Source organism: Tachypleus tridentatus, chromosome 1, assembly GCF_004210375.1.
Source record: "Tachypleus tridentatus isolate NWPU-2018 chromosome 1, ASM421037v1, whole genome shotgun sequence".
NCBI lineage: Eukaryota > Metazoa > Arthropoda > Merostomata > Xiphosura > Limulidae > Tachypleus > Tachypleus tridentatus.
This window is the reverse complement of record NC_134825.1, coordinates 99719994-99739534: the sequence shown is the minus strand read 5'-3', so window position 1 is coordinate 99739534 and position 19541 is coordinate 99719994. Positions and strand designations below refer to the sequence as shown.

Genomic DNA, 19541 nt, shown 5'->3' with positions numbered 1-19541 from the left:
AATCATTGATTGCAAATAAAAAAGATTATCTTAAAACAAGTTGGAACTGTCAAACGGTTGAATGGAAAGCGTTACTGAAATCCTTATCTTGGTAAACCTAAACACTGTTGTCCTCGTTCCCAGATAGAGATCGTTCTTGATTATGTATTACTGTTGCATGGGGAACATGGGGTAATCTTAACACTGATCTGTGTTTTCTTGGATCCTCGTCTGTTACAAGGCACCGCACTTTGCTTATCACGTCTCAGGTATAACTTGTTGCAAATCTTTTCCTGGTATCCTGGTTCTGGTATCCCAAGTTGATCCATATCACTTTATTTTTCAATGTCATTAAGTACAAAGGATAGAGAAAGGCCAGACAAGGAGAATCACTGGAAAAAAAGTTCGATAAATTTGTAGCTCAAAGTTGGAGGTCACCAGTGATATAAAGATGGAAATATATGACACTTCGCTTGAAACAACAAAAGAGGAAACTCATCTTAGGAACTCCACAAGTGTTTATTAACGAAATTAAGGTATCCTAAAAGTTTCCTTATCCAAACTTCTAAAGTAAAAAAAAAAAGCCTGCCTTTGCAGAGAGAGAATGAATCATCAGCAACCAATGCTAACAAAATCTACAAGCATTCATCAGAGATGAATTTTCCAACTCTCCCACTATTAGACAGTGCACTTTTCATGTGCTCATTGTTTGTATTCTTTTATTGGATCCACTCTTGATGGATGAGGTCAAAAGAGTGTTACATTTTTTTAAATGTAATAACTATGGTCGATTGAGCAAGGTATCGTTCATCTTTTGATATTCTTTGTACGTTCCACCCTCAGTTTTCGATTAGGTTTTACTGTTGGTTTGACTTCAGCATTGTAGTCTGTACTTGTTTCAGTGCTTTCTTCGCGCCCTGCTTCTGTTTCTATGCGTCACTTGTCTCCTGATCTAGCTTTCATTCATTATTGAAAGGAGCAGATTTGAATATCTCGCACATCTAATTTCTTTGTGCCTGATGTCACTCCCTAACGCCAGTTTTGATGAACTTGCTAACATCATTTTGAAGAGTAGCTGCTTTTATGTAGATTTTCTAAATAACACTGCTACATTACACATGGAAATAACACGACCTGGATGGTTTTTATCATATATCCATGAATTCATGGTAGATCTTTTGAAAGGATTATGCACTGACTTGCCAAGAAGCTGAAGCTTGTGTGGAGAAATCGAGAGCTTGACAATTCCATTTTATTTTGCATAATGGAGTACATTAGTTTCAAAGTGAATTTTATGATTGCCTAAAATAAGGACATTTCATTCTCAATTTGGCTAAAAATGCTTCAGGAAGTGCTTCGTTTCTTCTAGAAATAGCTTGGGCTTCATCCAACCTGAATTACTGATAAGACTTTTGGTTCCAGATAGTGCATGATGAAGCGCAGGAGTAATCCGATTTATTGGGAATATCATGATCGGTGGTACAAAATCACTTGCAACATCCAAGTTTCTTAGGAAAGAGAAAGAGGAAGGTAATGGGTGGTATAAAGTGTTGAGAGGCTTGAATTTCAGTCTCATTAAAATTATACATATCAGGATCTTTAAAGTCGTGCTTTGCGATAACTTTTTTGAGAATGTGGAAAAAACTTTCAACTATTATCTTATTAAAATCAGTTACCTTTGCCATAAAATATAATTCAGGAGCACTAATAGGCAAAAGGATTAAGATTCAGAAAGCCTTTTATCCAATATAAAGCTTCAAATACTTTAGATGGGTGCTTGATCTGATTTCGTTCTACTAGTTGGTAGGCCATCAGTCTTAAATCATCTGTTGCAAGTGCAGAAAATCAGGACTATATTTTTACAATCTAGAGCTTAAGTTGCTATGTTGGTTTTTTGAAAACAGGTCGAAAACGGCCAAGAATGTTCTTCTCATTGCTTTTTATAAGATGTTTCTGCAGATAGGGTATAGTATATCAAATTTCTTAGATGCTTTTCTGATGGCAACTATGTCTTCTCTTACAGCAGCCATGGTATTTGCCATGAGTCTCCATCTCGTTCTTCCATCTAGTCTTTCTCTTATACTGATAACTCATCTGGAAGACAAGATACATTGTATATTATTGGAGACGTACTGGACACAAGCAGCGATCGACAGCAAAGACGAACAAAACGAAACTTTAACCATGCAAAAGGAACCAGTGATTCTTTTTGCCTGTTTTCCTTTGCCTATCAGTGATTAGTCAAAGTTATTCGCTTTAGTGGTTGTTGCTAAGCTATGAATGACAAACTTTACTAGGAAAATTGAGTTATTGATCTAATAAACGAATGATTCGAATATTTCAGAAACCAGCTTGTTTAATCACTATTCAGTTTCGTAGTTAAAATTACAAGCAGGCAGCTTAAACCTACCTTTGGTTCAAAGGAGGCTCACGTGGAAACGCGAGGTTTCTTGTAATCGAATCATTCATTGATGACATCACTTACTAGTGACTGACGCCCCAGTGCTAAAGACTGATATTAATCGAACTGGTTCCTTTTGCCATTTCTTTTTCTATCGTCAAATTTTGAATATTCGACGTGAAAATGTGTTTATATTCTGAGTGCATTAACATTTTGTGTCTGAAAGGGCTGTTTTATGCCCTTTTCGAAAGCGGTTTGTTTCCATTTTCGCTGGATTGCATTACCTAAGAAGACAAATAATACTTAAATGTTACTCTCGTACATTCTGTTTCACTGCTACTTTATATCGCCTGTGGTTGCCACGTGAATTACTGGTTTGAATAACTTTTTTAATAACTTAATAAACTATCTGTACAGAACATATAAATTGATATATTACTCTTCGATGTCTCTTTCTCTGCTATTGCTTAGATTGAGAAGACAAATCTTTTTATTTATTAAAGTTTATTACATAGTTTGTTTAACCAAAACAGCCTTTCACAGCACTCCGTCAAAGTGACGTAAACACGAAATCATATCTAACTTTCAGTACATGTCTGGTAATTTATGATAGTTGTTATTATTTGTGTTAGAGCAGAATAGGATATTGTATATATTTGATTCATTGTTATCTTTATGTTTCAAAATCTTTATTCAGTTACTACTAACCATACTCGTCTTGAACTTTCTAAATGTTCTTCAATAACTTATATTGTTGCTTTATAATCCGAGATATTACATTTTCTTCAGCATCACTAGACTGATTATGGTAAAACAAACAATGGATTTTAGTTTTGCTTGATTGATATTGTAATAACCAAGTTTCCTTTTTCTTTTTCATAGTCATTTTGTAAATAAGAGTTAGTCATTGTTCACGACACGTATTTATATCGTATGCATCAAAGCTGTCAAATGACCAATCACCAGACAAATGGGCGGTAATGGTGTGAATGGAACTTTTAAACCAAATGCATTCATGCCATGTACATGCCTCGTAATTTTGATATTATGCTTATAGTATGAAGGTTCTTTTACCAATTTTCTCCATGTGCTGTCAAATGATCTCTATCTTATTAACGTCTTAGGTTTTTATCCATGTTGTTGTTGCTTTTTTCGGCTAACAAATTTCTGTGTTGTTACAATATATTAATAGGACTTGAGAGATTTAGAATAATTTTAAATCTGTACTTGCACATGAATGTGATTGTGGGTTGAATTATAAGTCAAGTCAATAAACGAAAATACAAAAGTTCACAGTTGAGAGTAACTGTAACGGAAATTATCCTCGGTTTTCAAAAGCCAGTCGATTAAGTTATGTAACAAAGTACTTTAGGGATTTAGTCGTAAACTGCTCGGCCTGGAAATATAAACCTGCTTATCTACATATATAAAAAAAAACTTATCCATTTTTCACTGCCCACATACTTCCATTGTTTGTTGCAGCAGACATAATTTCCAAAGTCAATATCTATGTAAATATACGTGTGCTATAGTAGTACAGCTTAGGCCTTTATTTCATATATGTGACATCACATAGCCGAGGCCAATAAACAGTGGAGCCAGCATATGGATTACAGGGAGAACTTTTATCACGTCTGATTTAAATCACGAAAATAGTAATGTCAATAAAATAGTTCAAATAATATATTCTGAATTATTTAGTGACCAAACATGAAAATATTGAATAATAAGAAAATTAACTTAAGTGTTTCGAACAGAAATCGACATGAATGAAATTACAAGGGCTCTTGCATTATTTCTTTGTGGTAATTATAAAGAGACTCAAAAGAAATGTGCATCCTAAAACATCCTGATCAAATTTGGTCTGAAATGAATTATATGTGATCCAAAGGTATGATCAGAGGGGCACCCAACAGATCCTGTACAAAACTATCCAGATATCCGATTCAAAAGCGGTGGCTTCTATTCATTTTGATCACAATCCTAATGAAATATATGGCTAGTATCTTGTCAGTAACTGACCACGATATTTTGATCATGAATTTTTGGTATAGCTTGTTTCCGCTACATCGGTTATATAGAGCCATGCATAAATAGGTAGTTAGAGTGCTCGACTCGTAATCTGAGGGTCGCGAGTTCGAAAACGTGCTCGCTCTTTCAGCCGTAAGGCGTTATAATGTACGGTCAATTTCACTATTCGTTGTTAAAAGACTAGCACAAGAGTTGACGGTGGGTGTTGATGATTAGCTTCTTTCTATGTAGTCTTACATTGCTAAATTAGGAACAGCTAGCGCAGATAACTTTCGTGCAGCTTTACTCGAAATTCAGAAACAAAACAAAGTTTTACATAAACAAAGCCAAACAATTACAACATAACTGTTGCACATACTAAAAGTGTCACTAGGACATAGTGAGTGGGACTCACAAGATGGTGGGTATACCAGTGTAACCTCAGTTTGCTAATGTTACATGTTGGAGAAGAGTAAACAAAATATTGTTTAAGAATAAGAAACTGTTTAAAAAAAATAAGAAAAAATGTAAGATATGTTGCTCAATTTCACGTCCTAAACTGCCTAATCCTTTTCGATCTTGCTCGGTTTATTCCAGAATCTCTTGTTGAGTTCTCCTTGGGTTTCCTTAAACCTTAGTCTACTGATCGCATTTTCCGCCGTACCTGAAGTTTTCCATTTCCTACCTGTTATCACCTCTGGATGGTGTCCTATCATTTCAGCATATCCGGCTCTGTCGTCACCGTGTCCGACCTTACCTCAGCAGCTTTGAGTTCCTTCTTATTATTTCAGCAACATAAAATCGCTGATTTTAAAAATACATGTTAGGTAGTGCCAAAAATACCTCCTTTATCAGCTCTTAAATTAAGTAAATTTGAAATATTCTGCTACATTTTAATATATTCTGTATTTACCTATCAAATAAATAAATCTTGCTCAAAATAATAGGATGCAGGTTGTCCATGTAGTAAACCATAGATTTCGAAGCCCGTGCGATACCATGAAATGTTCCCATACTTTAAGCTGTGGTGCATTATCAGAGTAACAGTCAGTCCCTTAGCTTGGGTGGTGGATGGTACTTTGCCTTTTATTCGGAACGTGGCAAGTAAATTTCAGTTATACCAGTGATACAAAATAACAATAAGATGTTGTTTCTAAATAGCATTGGACTTAAGACATTTTATTTAAATTTCGATTCCACTAAACAAAAGCAAAATTGTTATCTACTTGTGACAAATTATTGCTTTGAAATTTATGATTTCAACTTGAAACAGAAACAAACAACTTGGAGGACGAAACAAAGACAAGATATATACACTAATCTACTGAATATGACGTGTCAAACAAACATAAGAAACTTTGAATCACGGATTAAAATAAGTCATGAATCTAACACATGTCCGTAAATGTAGTATGAGAAGATATTTTGGTTGTTTTTGTTCATCATGGATGATTAAAATATCATAGATTAATAACATTTAATTAGAACTTTGAAAATGATGTGGCCACTTTGGCTTTATGTTCTTTGTTATAAGGTTACGTCATGATCAGGAAATACGTGTGTTACAAATGTCTTTGGCCCAGCATGGCCAAGCGTGTTAAGGCGTGCGACTCGTAATCTGAGGGTCGCGGGTTCGCATCCCCGTCGCGCCAAACATGCTCGCCCTTTCAACCGTGGGGGCGTTATAATGTGACGGTCAATCCCACAGTTTGTTGGTAAAAGAGTAGCCCAAGAGTTGGCGGTGGGTGGTGATGACTAGCTGCCTTCCCTCTAGTCTTACACTACTAAATTAGGGACGGCTAGCACAGATAACCCTCAAGTAGCTTTGTGCGAAATTGAAAACAAACAAATACATGCTGCTTTAGTCACATGCTGCATATGATGAAAAAACAGCGGAACGAAATGCTGACGAAATCCACACATTCGCAAATACTGTGTGTGTGTATTTATGTATACATATTATAACATATATTCGCTTCTCACATTGAGTCCATGAGGGTAGTGAGACGGCGTGCCTGTGCGTTGTTCGCCAAGCTTGGCCATTGAACATAAGCGACTAGCAATGGTACTCATGCTGTGCGCAACACTAAACGTCACTTTTGTTTGACATTAATATCAAGTAGTAAAATTTGAAATGGCTGCCAAACGTGAACCTTCTGTATAACTCAGTATCATTTTACTTAATTCTGAAGTCTACCTTCGTTCCTCAAAATTCCATCAAAAACTGGTTCAGCAGCTTCTCATAGCATCTCATGATAGCAAGTCTAAATCAGAAGACTCTAGGGCTCAAATACAGCCATCTATAATTTTGGAATTTGTATTAGAAGAAAGGTAGCTTGTTTGTTTGTTTTTGAAATTCGCGCAAAGCTACTTGAGGGCTATCTGCGCTAGCCGTCCCTAATTTTGCAGTGTAAGACTAGAGGGAAGGAAGGAAGGTAGTAATCACCACTTACCGCCAACTCTGGGGCTACTCTTTTACCAACGAATAACGGGATTGACCGTCACATTATAACGCCCCCACGGCTGAAAGGGCGAGCATGTTTGGTGCGATGGGGAATTGAACCCGCGACCCTCAGATTACGAGTCGAACGCCTTAACTCACTTGGCCATGTAGAGCACAGGAAATGTAGCTAGAAAGCAGCTTCTACCACTGTTTTGTATTAAGATTTCAAGTAGTTTTAAATTTTACTTTGAAGTTGATTGAATATCAAATTTATGATATTTGCCAACGGGATTCATACACACAATTATCCTTTGATGTACAAACAGTAATACAATTTATAATAACAGTTATTACAAATAATTACTAAACATAATGATATATGCGCAAACATTTCACAAACTTACAAACAATATTCAATATTCTATCTGGTCTGGAACTGAATATTTAATCAACAGTTCACGAAGAGCGAATTAAGTCAGAGTTGATTGTGTTATAATTCAGTTATAAGCTGACGTTTTACTATCAGAGATAGTTAATGTTCTCGCAGAATTACTAATGTTCGAAGTTAATTCTTTTGAACGGTTTGTAATGTTCGAAATGTATCAATATTCCTGGTCAAATATCTGTAGTTTTTCGATTAATTAGCGTTTATCACAATTATAGCTTCCGATGTTGTAGTATACTGACTGTAAAGAACCAATAATGACAACTTTTTTTTTCGCGTTTTGCAATTTATAAACTTTAAAATGAGGTTCTTGAATGCTCAGTTGGCAATAATACTGGAAACCACTGGTATTTTACATACACGCATTGTACATTTAATTTTTACGCTCAAGAATCTTCTACAAATTTAGATAATAAGCAGCAGTTTCACAATACACATTAACAATATAAGCAGCAGTTTCACAATACACATTAACAATATAAGCAGCAGTTTCACAATACACATTAACAATATAAGCTACATGCATTTTTAAATATATATTAACTTTAAACTGAAACAAACATAGATATTAGAATATGTAAATTAGAATAGTAAATCCAGTGTACCGATTTCAAACTACCCCCTGTAAATGTTACCTCCAGTTTACCCCCGGGGGTTAGTCTGGAATCGATTTCATCTTACCCCTCTTGATTTCAAACTACCCCCTTCCCGATGGACTCGTTTTAACGGTTTGTTAAGATGCTAGACGTTTTTATCGCTCTCAGTGTGTGTAAACGAAATTAACACATTAAAAATAATGTAAAAATTCGAATATTTATCATGTTCTATATCTTATGCTATCAATCACTTATTTTTATTTCACTGCGCATAAAGAAATATAAAAAATTAATATGTATAAATTACAATATATCGAATGAAGACAGTACGTAGATTGTAGACCTTGTGGTCTGGCGAGGACTAGCCCTTAAAATACCTTTTATCTTATATAAATCTTCAATTTTAATAAAAGAAATAAAATATATTTGGCGGAAGTAATAATTATTTGTGACCGCGAGCGGACGCAGGTGATGTTTTCTGATGGATTGTATATATATCAACGTTGAAAGGAATAAAGAGTGTTCAATGGTGTAAAAAGTGTTAATGACAGATTTGACCAAATAAAATCGCTGTTCACGAAAAAGACTTTGTTATTTATTTGGAAAAAAACGTATTGTCACCTACTTCTCCCCCCCCCGAATACTTCACGTATGAACTCTTTATTTTATGTAAACCCCGTCTGTTTTTTTGCCTTTTGCCTATTATCATGTACTTAGATACGTACTCGGCCCGCACTACAGATATTAAAAGCAATCATTATGTTTGTCATTTTGGCGTTAGAAGAAGGGGTAATTTGAAATCAAGGGGGGTAATTTGAAATCGTTACACCGGTACAACCACCAAATGAGCTTTATCCATCTTTGATCCAAGTAACGGGGTTGGCTATCATTTTGCAGCTTCTATAGCTGAAAGTATTTAAAGTATTAATTTAAATCTCCACCAAATTTTGGATCTTAGATCCACAACCACACATGCTAATCCTTAGACCACTAGCAAACGACAAGATTTTATATTGAACATTATTTTGTGAAAAATTTACATATCGTTCTGCAATATAGCATAATAAATCTCTTTAATTTTTACTCATGTAAAATCTATCTTGTATAAGAGAAAGCCAATAATAGAAAGATTGACGGTAAAACCATCATTTTGTTGTATGGAAGAGTTTGTATTATGTATTTTATCTTTAAAGGCTGAGTTACGGTTCTGCACTATAAAAGAATGGGTATATAGCTTGATGGTCGTGTCTTTATTCTGTGCTATGAAGAGGTTACTGCTATATTACGTATTACTTATACAAGCTAATGTTGTGGAAATTGTAATATTAGGTATTAAAATATTGTTTGGCAAAGACATTATCTTTTTCCGTACCATGAAATGTGCGCATTTAAGCAACATCTAAGCACGCCCTCTACATTCCTACACTCAATTACACAACCGCCTTCAAATATGTGGTCAGCTTCCGGTCAGTAGCTCTTTCTTTCTTTGTGAGCCTGACGATGAACGAAGAAAGTCTAAACGTTGTTCGCTCCTCTATTATTGCCTCCTCTATCCATTCGAGCCGTTTTTAAATATATGAGGTAAATGTTATGTTTATGCTTGGTTTCTTTAAAACAGGAGTTAATATACTGACAGAAAAGTATATACTCATTTGTAGCATGCTTTGATAGAAATACTAATTATACTGTTTCTGTAGCTGTAAATTTTTGATGAGGTAAGCTTGAATATTATTATTCATGTACATACCTTTTTAATGAGACAATCTAGCTAAACCCACATTGAAAACAAGTAGTTCCTTATATTACAAGAAGAAATTACAGACAGACACGCACGTGTACGTGCGCGCATAAGTCTGTGTATGTGACTGCCATAACTTCAAGAGGAAACCTAGAAACCTGAAATTTTCCACTCATACTAGCTGGACCCTGAGATTGTACAGCTGGGTATTATTAATTATCTAAGTGCACGCCCACAATATGCATGCGCATCATTTCATACGAAAAACCACGTAGAAAATAAATGGTTTCTTATTAAAAATAGAAATCACAGCCGGACGCATCTAGAATAGGATCAGAATACACACACTAATAAAGTAATCTGGACTATATCAACCTAATATCCCAAGTCAAACATGGTACTTTCGCTAGTAAGTTAATATATTATTTTGCTCAATTTAATTTATGATACCTAATATCTTTAGATATTAGTTTTTCCTTTTTTCTCCTCATCTCGTTTTGAGCACCTCTGAAGTTATCAAAAATGATTTGATTGATTTCAATACAGGTTCTTTACGATAAAACTGTAAAAGTGAAAAATTATACATAGATACTAAAATTATACATTACTATAGACACTTCCTTTTACGTAGAACATAATGCACGTTAGATTTAGTAATGAAGAAAGTGACATCATTGGGTACTGCATAAAACGATATATCATATGTTGATAAATTTAGTTAAATTTTCGATCATATAAACGAAATTCATACCAGATAAGAAAATCATTAACGATATAACTCTTTTACACATCGAACACGAATAGCAATTTTAATAAAATCAAAAAGATGTTAAGCTTTAGAACCACCTTAAATAACAGTGATCACTATAATCATACTATATTTCAAGGGGAAACAACGTACCTTCCAGTGCCCTACAATATCAGCCTTGTACTGACAAAATGGTCCCCGCCTGAAGTTCGGGTTTTCTGGATATATGATTCTAAGAACGAGAGCAGCCTTATTCACTTTGACGTAACCTATCGTCCACAGAATGCAAGGTAATTTATTCTCTCTGTCGTATATATCGAAGTCTATACACTTCCTTCCTAAATGAGTATTAAATTGTATTCTAAGATAGAAAAATATCAATTAATGATACAGCATTTAATCGGATATTATAAACATCATCATGACATATTATTTAACACCATGAGAGTTGATTGTTAAGAAATAATACATAATTTGTCACCGAAAAAGCAAAAAGTTTTGGAAAATTGACGAGTTTGTGAATATATAGTGATTAATGCTGACAAGGATTCATGTTACCCGTTTTTTTTTTTTTTTGACAGAAGTAGTAATAGCATGTGATACACGTTTGCTATGAAGACGGCACCTTTAATTAGTATAACTCCAATTAGTAGAATAGAAGTGCACAAATAGATTTGTAATACACGCGAATGCGACTGTACGCACAGAGGAAGTTCGTCTTTCACTACACTCTTGCTCTTTCTCTCTCTTTACTTTTGTTCACTTCTTATTGGTCCTTCTGCTTCTTTATCTACTGCTGTACTCGACTTATCAAAAATATATTGGAAACAAGAAATGAACTTACTATAGCGGTATATGAAAGACGACTGGACTATTACTGGACCAAAGCTAGGGTGAGAATGAAAAAGCACAAAGACAAAAATAGAGAAGTACTAAGAGCAAACAAATGCACAAAAGTGTCTCACAATGAGGTAGAAAACCTAACAATAAGATTTGTTGTGGCTAAAGTTATTGTTTCCCAGAAAATTGTCGAAAATCAGGAGAACCAGTTCAAAGTAGTCAAGTCTGTGTGTGTGTGTTTCTTATAGCAAAGTCGCTTCAGGCTATCTGCTGAGCCCACCTAAGAAATACAACTTATTTTAACGTTTTTAGTAACATGTACCGGCAAATTTAAACTCCATAAAAGTTGTTCTGCTTTGAATGACGGACTTTCTGTGACTTTTGATCTACACAGACTTCAAAAACAATATTCCTTTTTTTCTATCACAAAATAATTTTTTAGAAATCAGGAAGAAAAAACTCTTACTTAGCTCAAATTATTTCGTTTACCGTAACGAATATTTTTATTATGTTTGTTAACAAATATGCAAACAAACTGAAGATAAAAGGGAAAAAAGTTAATGTCAAATGAATAAGCATCCTCATTCATCCTGATGTTTTGTGTGGTATCTACGTCTTTTAGCTTCAAAGTTATTTTATGACCAGCGAAGATCAATAATAAACCACCTTCCCTGATACTTTTAGTACATTTCCCTGATGTCTTCATGAAATCTTTTCCTTTGTTCTTTGCTGACGGCACCGATATTTCCATGATGATAGTCAATATGAGAGAATAAGAAATGAGCATTCAAGCTCATATTACATCCCAACTCTTTGGCCTTGAATTCTTGTAGACGGGAGCCTTCGGGTGGCTCCCCACGATAAACACTTGAGCTAAGGCCAACTAGTACCAGTGTTAAACGTTCTCAACAGGTGTTGTGAACATTTTGTCTGATGCTGGTGTTTGGGTATAGTGCACATGAAACCTTGGCGTTGCTTCAGTGTCATTGTTTGGCGTTGCAGTGCGTCTCTTCCTAGGGTGGATGGGATCGGTGGCTTTTATGGTCGATCATCCTATTTCTGAGAAATAAATAAAAATATTGAAAAAACAGATTATTGGAAAATGACCACAAATGGACAAATCTGTTGTACAGTCACCATCACAGTTAGATTCTATAACTCAATTTCTAATTATGCATTACTTAGCCGAGAAATCCTTAGGGAGATGTCTCCTTTTTTATTCAAAAGGGATTAGAGGGGTTTGCTGGTTCCCCAAGTCAGTAAAGAAGTTACGTTCTGGAGACATTTTGGTGGAAACATCTTTACCACAACATTCCAAACACCTCTTGAAATTGAAGGCCATTGGAGATATACTAATCGAGGTTACTCCCAGTGCAACCTTAAGTTATTCCATAGGAGTTATAGATGAGATGGATTTAAAGAAAACTCCCGAGTCGGAGATTCTCGCTGGTTTCTCCAACTAAGCCATTTCTGCAGTGCACCAAATCTCAACTCGCAAAGACAGAATTATGACATTTACTAATGTTCTGATATTGACGTTTACACACCACATCCTCCTGGTTATCTGAACTGTAAGTTACGGCCATACATTCCCAACGTTTTCAGATATTTCCAGTGTCAGCAGTTTGGTCACTCGAAAACAATATATCGTGGTTCTTTAACATGTAGTCACTGTGATGGCAAAGAACAGACGCCTACGAATGTGAAATGGAACCACATTGTGTTAACTGTAGTGGTTCACGCCCCCTGCTCTTTCTTATCCTAATGGGTGAAGAAGAAAGAGATGCAATGCTTGAAGACTATAAACAATATCTCCTACCCAGAGGCTCAGAAGTTATTTTCTCTCACTCCATCTCAGACATATGCTGCTGTACTCTACTCCACTGCCACAGTGGGAGTGTAGACAGATCTCTCTATGCCACCAGCAGAGTCATTTTCAAAACATCTGAAGAGTCTTGTATCCTCCGTGGTTAAAGGAGTTGACGAATCTACGTCTACTTCCATCTCTGTCTCTGCCATACCTTTCTGGGCCCACTTCCTTTGGCTTCAGATTCGGATGTTTTCTCGGATTTATCTTCTGCAGCCCTGAGATGCGAAACGCGTATTCGTTCACGCTTTCAGTCACTGGAATCTTTGTCCACAAACAGAGACCTGCCTACCAAGGGCAGGATCCATGGAGGTCGATAGACCTACGTCCAATAAAGGAAAAAAAAGTGGTCCAAAAGAGAAGGGCTCCCTGCCCCATTCTCTTCCACATAAATAAAAAAGACCACTTTGATGCAGTGAAACTTTCATTGTTTTCGTTCGAGTATGATTGATTCATATCATTCTGAGTCTCTCTTTACAGGAAACGTTTTTAAAACATGCTGATACAACTACACTTTGGCAGTTGTCTTTGTACAGAAATGACAAGTTGTATGATGGACGAGTGCATGGAGGGATGGCACTGCTGGTCGATCAGCATGGCCTACTCTGTCTTTGCCACTTTATACACCCTTGAAGGTTGTAGCCATCCATGTTCCCTTGGGTCGTGCCATCACTGTTTGTTTTCTCTACCTGGCTTCTGAAGAGACCTATGATCAGATAGACTATTGAGCAGTTGTCGTCTCCCTTTTAATCCTTGGGTATTTTAATGGACATAATATAATCCCTTCTGGGGTGGGGCTGATATTGATGGGAGAGGTCTTTCTATATAGTGTATGCTCTTAGGTCATAACTTTTCTCTTTTCAATACTGGTTCTTATACTTATTTTGATGCACCTAGTCAGTCTTTTACTGCTACTTATCTCTTTATCTGCTCCCCTTAACTTTCCTCTTACTTTTTTGAAGGGTTGACAGTAATCCACTGGGAAGTAATTATTTTCCTATCATTTTAAAAGAGACTGGGCATGGTCGGTGCCATCCGACCCGCATGCCTCTATGGAAGTTGGACCAGGCCAACTGCCACTTTTTCACTGCTCTCTCGGAACTTGTAAGCCATCGATAGACAACTGCATAGCAGCAGTGACTGACTGTATTTTTAAAACCTCGACACATTGTATACTTCAAAACTTCAAACCTTACCACAGCATCCCACCTTGTGGTTGTGTTTTCTTTCCTCAGTGGGTCATGCTTTTTCATAATAGATGACCTTTTATTGTTCCTTTTCATCTTTATATCCAGGTGCAGCTGGTTGAATCGAGTCTGTCCTTGGATAACGTTGCTGTCTACACTGATTATCCTATGCCCTCATGACTTATTATCATCCCAAAATGTGACCTTTCTTTAAGATACCTGAAAAGGAGGATACTCCTGATTGGAACTACCACCTTCTACTACCCGAACATCCTTCAAACCATCCATCAGTTTCCATTAATATGGATGGTCCAAAATCAGGGGACTCTGTCATACTTTGTTCTGGTTTGGTGGTTGCACACAGAATAAATACCCTCTACATTTTCTGTGCTTGCTGCCATATTATATCCAGTTTTTCTGGATACCAGGCCACGTCGGTATTCGTGAAATGAACTCGCTGACATTGCAGGTAAGTCTATCTGCTCTGGAGCAACCACGTCTGTGCGTGTCCCGTACATGGACTATAGTCCTATATGCAAGACTCGACTTCACTTAAATTTGCAGTCGACTTGGAATAAACAACATAACAAACTTTTCCAGATTAGATCTTCTATTACTCTTTGCCCATCTTGCTTCCATAAGGATCGAAAGAAAAAATTGTCCTGGCTAGCCCATGCATTGGCCATAGTTTTTAACTCATCATTTTATTTTATCTGAGAGTAATGCACCAATGTGTGGTCTGTGTGACGCTCAAGTCACAATAGCCCCCATCTTACTGCATTGCCGTCGTTCCCAGTGGTAACGACGGCACCATTTTAGACACTTTTTGACGTGGGTTCACCCTTGACATTGGACAGTGTTATTGGCGATGGTGACACTGTCCACCTTAGCAGTGTTTTTAAGTTATTAAGGGCCATTGGCCTTTTCAACTATATAAGTTTTTGATTAAAAAATTTGACTTTGTTTTGTTTAAACGTTATTTAGTTTTACCTATTTTAATAATTTTACTTTTATTTTTACGTTTTTACCAGTTGTTTGGTGCCTAATTTCTCCGTATCAATAAATGTCAAACAACCAGCCAACACCTTTAAAGGTAATCCATGCATTTTTCAACTTTCTTGATTGTTCTTTCCAACCGTTCATTTGAAGTCAATTTCCTAATCTAAGGCCCAATAAAAAACCGTTCCTTAAGTTTCGCTTCTGAAAGAGCAGGAAATTGCCCACAGCACACATAGATATTTGAATCAGTCGCCATCTTTGTCCAAAGCCTTTAAAAAAACTGCTTCAACAAGCCCAGATTTATGTGTAGTGGAGGTAATAGGACTTTTTGTGTCAACCAAATTTTACATTCAATGTTTTTCGATCCTGACATCAGGCTGACTCTGTGTAGCTATTATCTTTTTATCCAGTGTTGATTTCGTGTTTTACTGTTCAATTTACACGAAAAAAATGAACAGTTTATAATGACCAGATTGTTTATCTAACAACTTATAAAAGACTTAAGTCTCCATAAAGTAACTAATCATGTTTTTTTATTTGCTCTCATTAAGAATTTTGAGATTTTCTTATGCTTTTTTCAAGTGAACAGAATGAACAATAGTAGCAGATGTATATATGTTATCATTGTGAAGGAGAACACCTTTTCGACTTATTTTGGAGGAATCAATGAGCAATTGCCACTCACTTGGTTCATAGACTGCAGCTCCTAGCATTGGTATTAATTCAGCAGTATCGTTGCAATAAACCAAAGAAGTTTCTTGCAAAAAATATGTTATAAACTCTTTCTCACGAATTCTGTGCCAGTAAAATGATGTCTCTGGAGAAAGTAAGTTTTTAGCCCAAAGCCTGGATCCCAAAATCTCTGAAGAATCCTTTGCAAGGCCCAAATCTCTCACTAAATAATTAACTTTACCTTGTGTGAAAAATTATGGTTCACAAGACGTTTAAGGTTAAACAGTCCCTACCATTTCTACCGACATCAGATTCATAATGAGATGAACTGTATCAAGAGTCTCTACAGAGTAGGTACAGGTACATTAAATCCATGAGCAACGGGTCTTATAGCATATTGAAGCTTCAGATAAAAAATTTCATTTTAATTTCGAGTGTTGTAGCTTTGCACGTTACACAAGAAAAATAGCAGTCATTTCCGTGGGTTCTTGACTAACATCGGACCATTGGAATTCTAAAAGACAAAGACTTTCTTATCTTTAGTACGCTGTCATAACTCTTTGATACAAATGGTGCAAGCTTTGGTACCCAAGTATTATTCTAAAATACGTGTAATACGATTTTTGATGAATTCTGGAATATTTCGTCTTTTCTTTATTTACAACACATTTACCATACATATAACAAATATGTTGGATCCTTCAGGCAAAATTTTGTTGCCATATCAACGAATAATATTGAACAGAAAAATATGTTAATGTGCACTGCATGCACAAACATACTAGCCAGATATAACACGACATACAGCATGTTAACCGTTTATATACTCGCGCTGTGTTTCTCGTGGGTTTGAAAACGATCGATAAGACTCGCGTTACAATTGATCTGGAAAAATCTATAGCCAGTAGTTGTCAGCATTTTCAGCATAACAAAATGTGACCGGATGAAAATGATTTACTTGTGTGTGTGTGTTTTCTTATAGCAAAACCACATCGGGCTATCTGATGTGTCCACCGGATTTACTTGTGTAAAAGTACATATTACCTTTTGTGAAAAAAATCTGTACGTGATGGAGAAAAATAGATATTATTTTGAGATTTAGTGTACATGAATTACTGTAGGACATATAAAAATTTAAGACAGTAAAGCTATCAGAGGCATGCGCAATGAATTTTATAAAATAATAGTTTCTAATATCTAAAACTATTTAACTAATATCTTCAAATATCACAGTGCTTCATTCTTTTCCTTCAGCTCTTTTCGAGCGCCTTGAAGTTGATATTAATGATTCGATTGATTTTAATGCATGTTCTCCATGACTGAACCGTAAAATTATCAAAAGTGGAATTAAAAATTCTTACATACATGAAAAAACATCCAATAATAAAATGCGCTACATATGGCTTGGACAAAAATCATGGAATGAAATAGATACTACGGTTAAACATTAATGTAAATGAACTGAAACATAATATACTCCTTTTTATATACCGCATAAATGCTAGTCATACATTTCATAATGAAAACAAGAAACATACTTAATCACTACACGCAAACACATTCTGTATTGGTACATCAAAGCACGAAAATGTAGTAATTTGGACGAAACTCATTGCAAATAGGGAGCAACGTAAATGAAATAAATGTACTCTTTTATACACCATACTAATATTAAATCCAATAAATTAGAAATAAATCACACTTGAAATCAATCTCATGTATCAGTGATCATTCTACTCATAATTTGTTGGTGTAAAGACTGACATAAATTACAACTGTGTTGAAACGAGCTCCATTATTGTTGAAAAAACAATAAAATAATAGCATAAAGTACCACAAAACTATAAAACAATTAAATTATTTCACTGAAATATAGACCTCAGAACTTGCAATGAAAACTATTATTAAACCATTATAAAACATTATATATGCCAAAACTGCTAGTCGTTACGTGGTCTATATAGCAGAAATAATTATTAAAAAATTACCGAATAGTATTACACATCCTTACGAATTTTACAATTTAAGCTTGACGTTCACATTGAAGATGTTCTCCATTGTGTCCGACTGCTGAGACTGTTCTGTAGGTATGTGAAAAGAATGGAAGATGCGTCAAAAATAAAATATGTATACTGATTATTTTCAGTCAACCATAACAATAAAATATGTCTTTTCTCACTTTTACCATAACATTTGAGAATTATTTATCATTTTATGGATAAATACTCTCAGTGTTCCTGTACAATATATCTAGATGTACAAAATACTGGTTCATAAAGTTCAAATATTACATCTCTCTAACACCTGTAAAGTAGTAGAAGAGTTTTGCATTTTAAAACAACCGTTAGTGATATCCAATCAGAATATTTTATATCTTTAGAAACAGCCAATGTAGAATAAAGAGACAAGCCATTAAAAAAGTGCTATAAATATATATAAACATTTATATAAAATTTCAAACCCTTCAGAAGATATTATTTTGGATTAAGTTAATCAAGAAAACGTTTGGGAGTACTTTTCCTTCGTTTTTATTAGAACTGGAGCAAGGAAAGACATCAAAATAAAAAGAGAACCAAGTTTTTCCTGCAACTTATTTGTTGAATTTAACAACTGACTCGTTTATTCCAATAAGTCTACTTCTGTACATGTAATCTGATAAAAACGTTTTATTTGACAGAGATCTAAGTCTAAAAACAGTATATCCGGAAGTATCAGTTGAGAGAAATTTAATGTCAGTCAATTTGTTTAGAAACACTAAATTCAGAAGTGTTACTTAATGGAGTAGATACATATTGAGTAATAACCTAATTATTCAATATACTTTTAAAAATATCGTTATATGTAGTGTAAAAATTATAACAATTTTAAAGCACTTTATATTCTTCCAAATTTCTTGAAATATAAGTCGCTACTATTTCATTTGATGGAATGTGTAATACTGTCAAATATTTTAATTAAAACTTAATTTTCATATCACGAGGAGATGAACGTGGCCTGCTTTTAATTCTTGAATATGAAACTGTATCCAAGATCATCGTGCATTTTAACAATTTGAACTGAAAGATTATATTTAAAAAACAATCTAAATAACGTACTAACTTTTCCTACTAAATATCAAGGAAATGTAAACGATTAATAAAAATTGTATTTCTAGTCCAAAAATTTGCAGACCAGGTGGTTAAAGCACTCGACTCATAATCTGAGGGTCGTGGGTTCCAATCCCCGTTACACCTAACATGCTCGCTCTTTCAGCGGTTGGGGCGATATAGTGTGACCATCAATCCCACTATTCTTTGGTAAAAGAGTAACCCAAGAGTTGGCGGTGGGTAATGATAACTAGCTGTCTTTTTTTGTAGTCTTACACTGCTAAATTAGGGACGGCTAGCCCAGATATCCCTCGTGTATCTTTTCGCGAAAATCAAACCAATCATTAGTTCCGTTTTCAATCCCTGCTTGTAAGAAAATTCTTTGTTTTCTCTCTCTTTCTCTCTGTTTATTATAAAAGACAGATTCTAAGGTGACTATTACAGATAAAAACTAAAATTGTGTTGTAATGATTACGTCGGTTTAATTTAATAATTAAGTGTTAAGTTTATGACATCCTTCACTTAATAAA

The 19541-nt window shown here is 35.1% G+C and overlaps 1 protein-coding gene across 1 annotated transcript in view; it reads left to right on the top strand.

Annotated features, from left to right (window-relative positions):
- Positions 1–19541, top strand: part of LOC143256791 (fibronectin type III domain-containing protein 5b-like) — an 85203-nt gene that overhangs the window by 46740 nt on the left and 18922 nt on the right. Inside the window, exon 3 of the mRNA XM_076514477.1 lies at positions 10500–10650. Coding sequence (XP_076370592.1) covers positions 10500–10650 — 151 coding nt within the window. The remainder of the gene's footprint in view (positions 1–10499; positions 10651–19541) is intronic.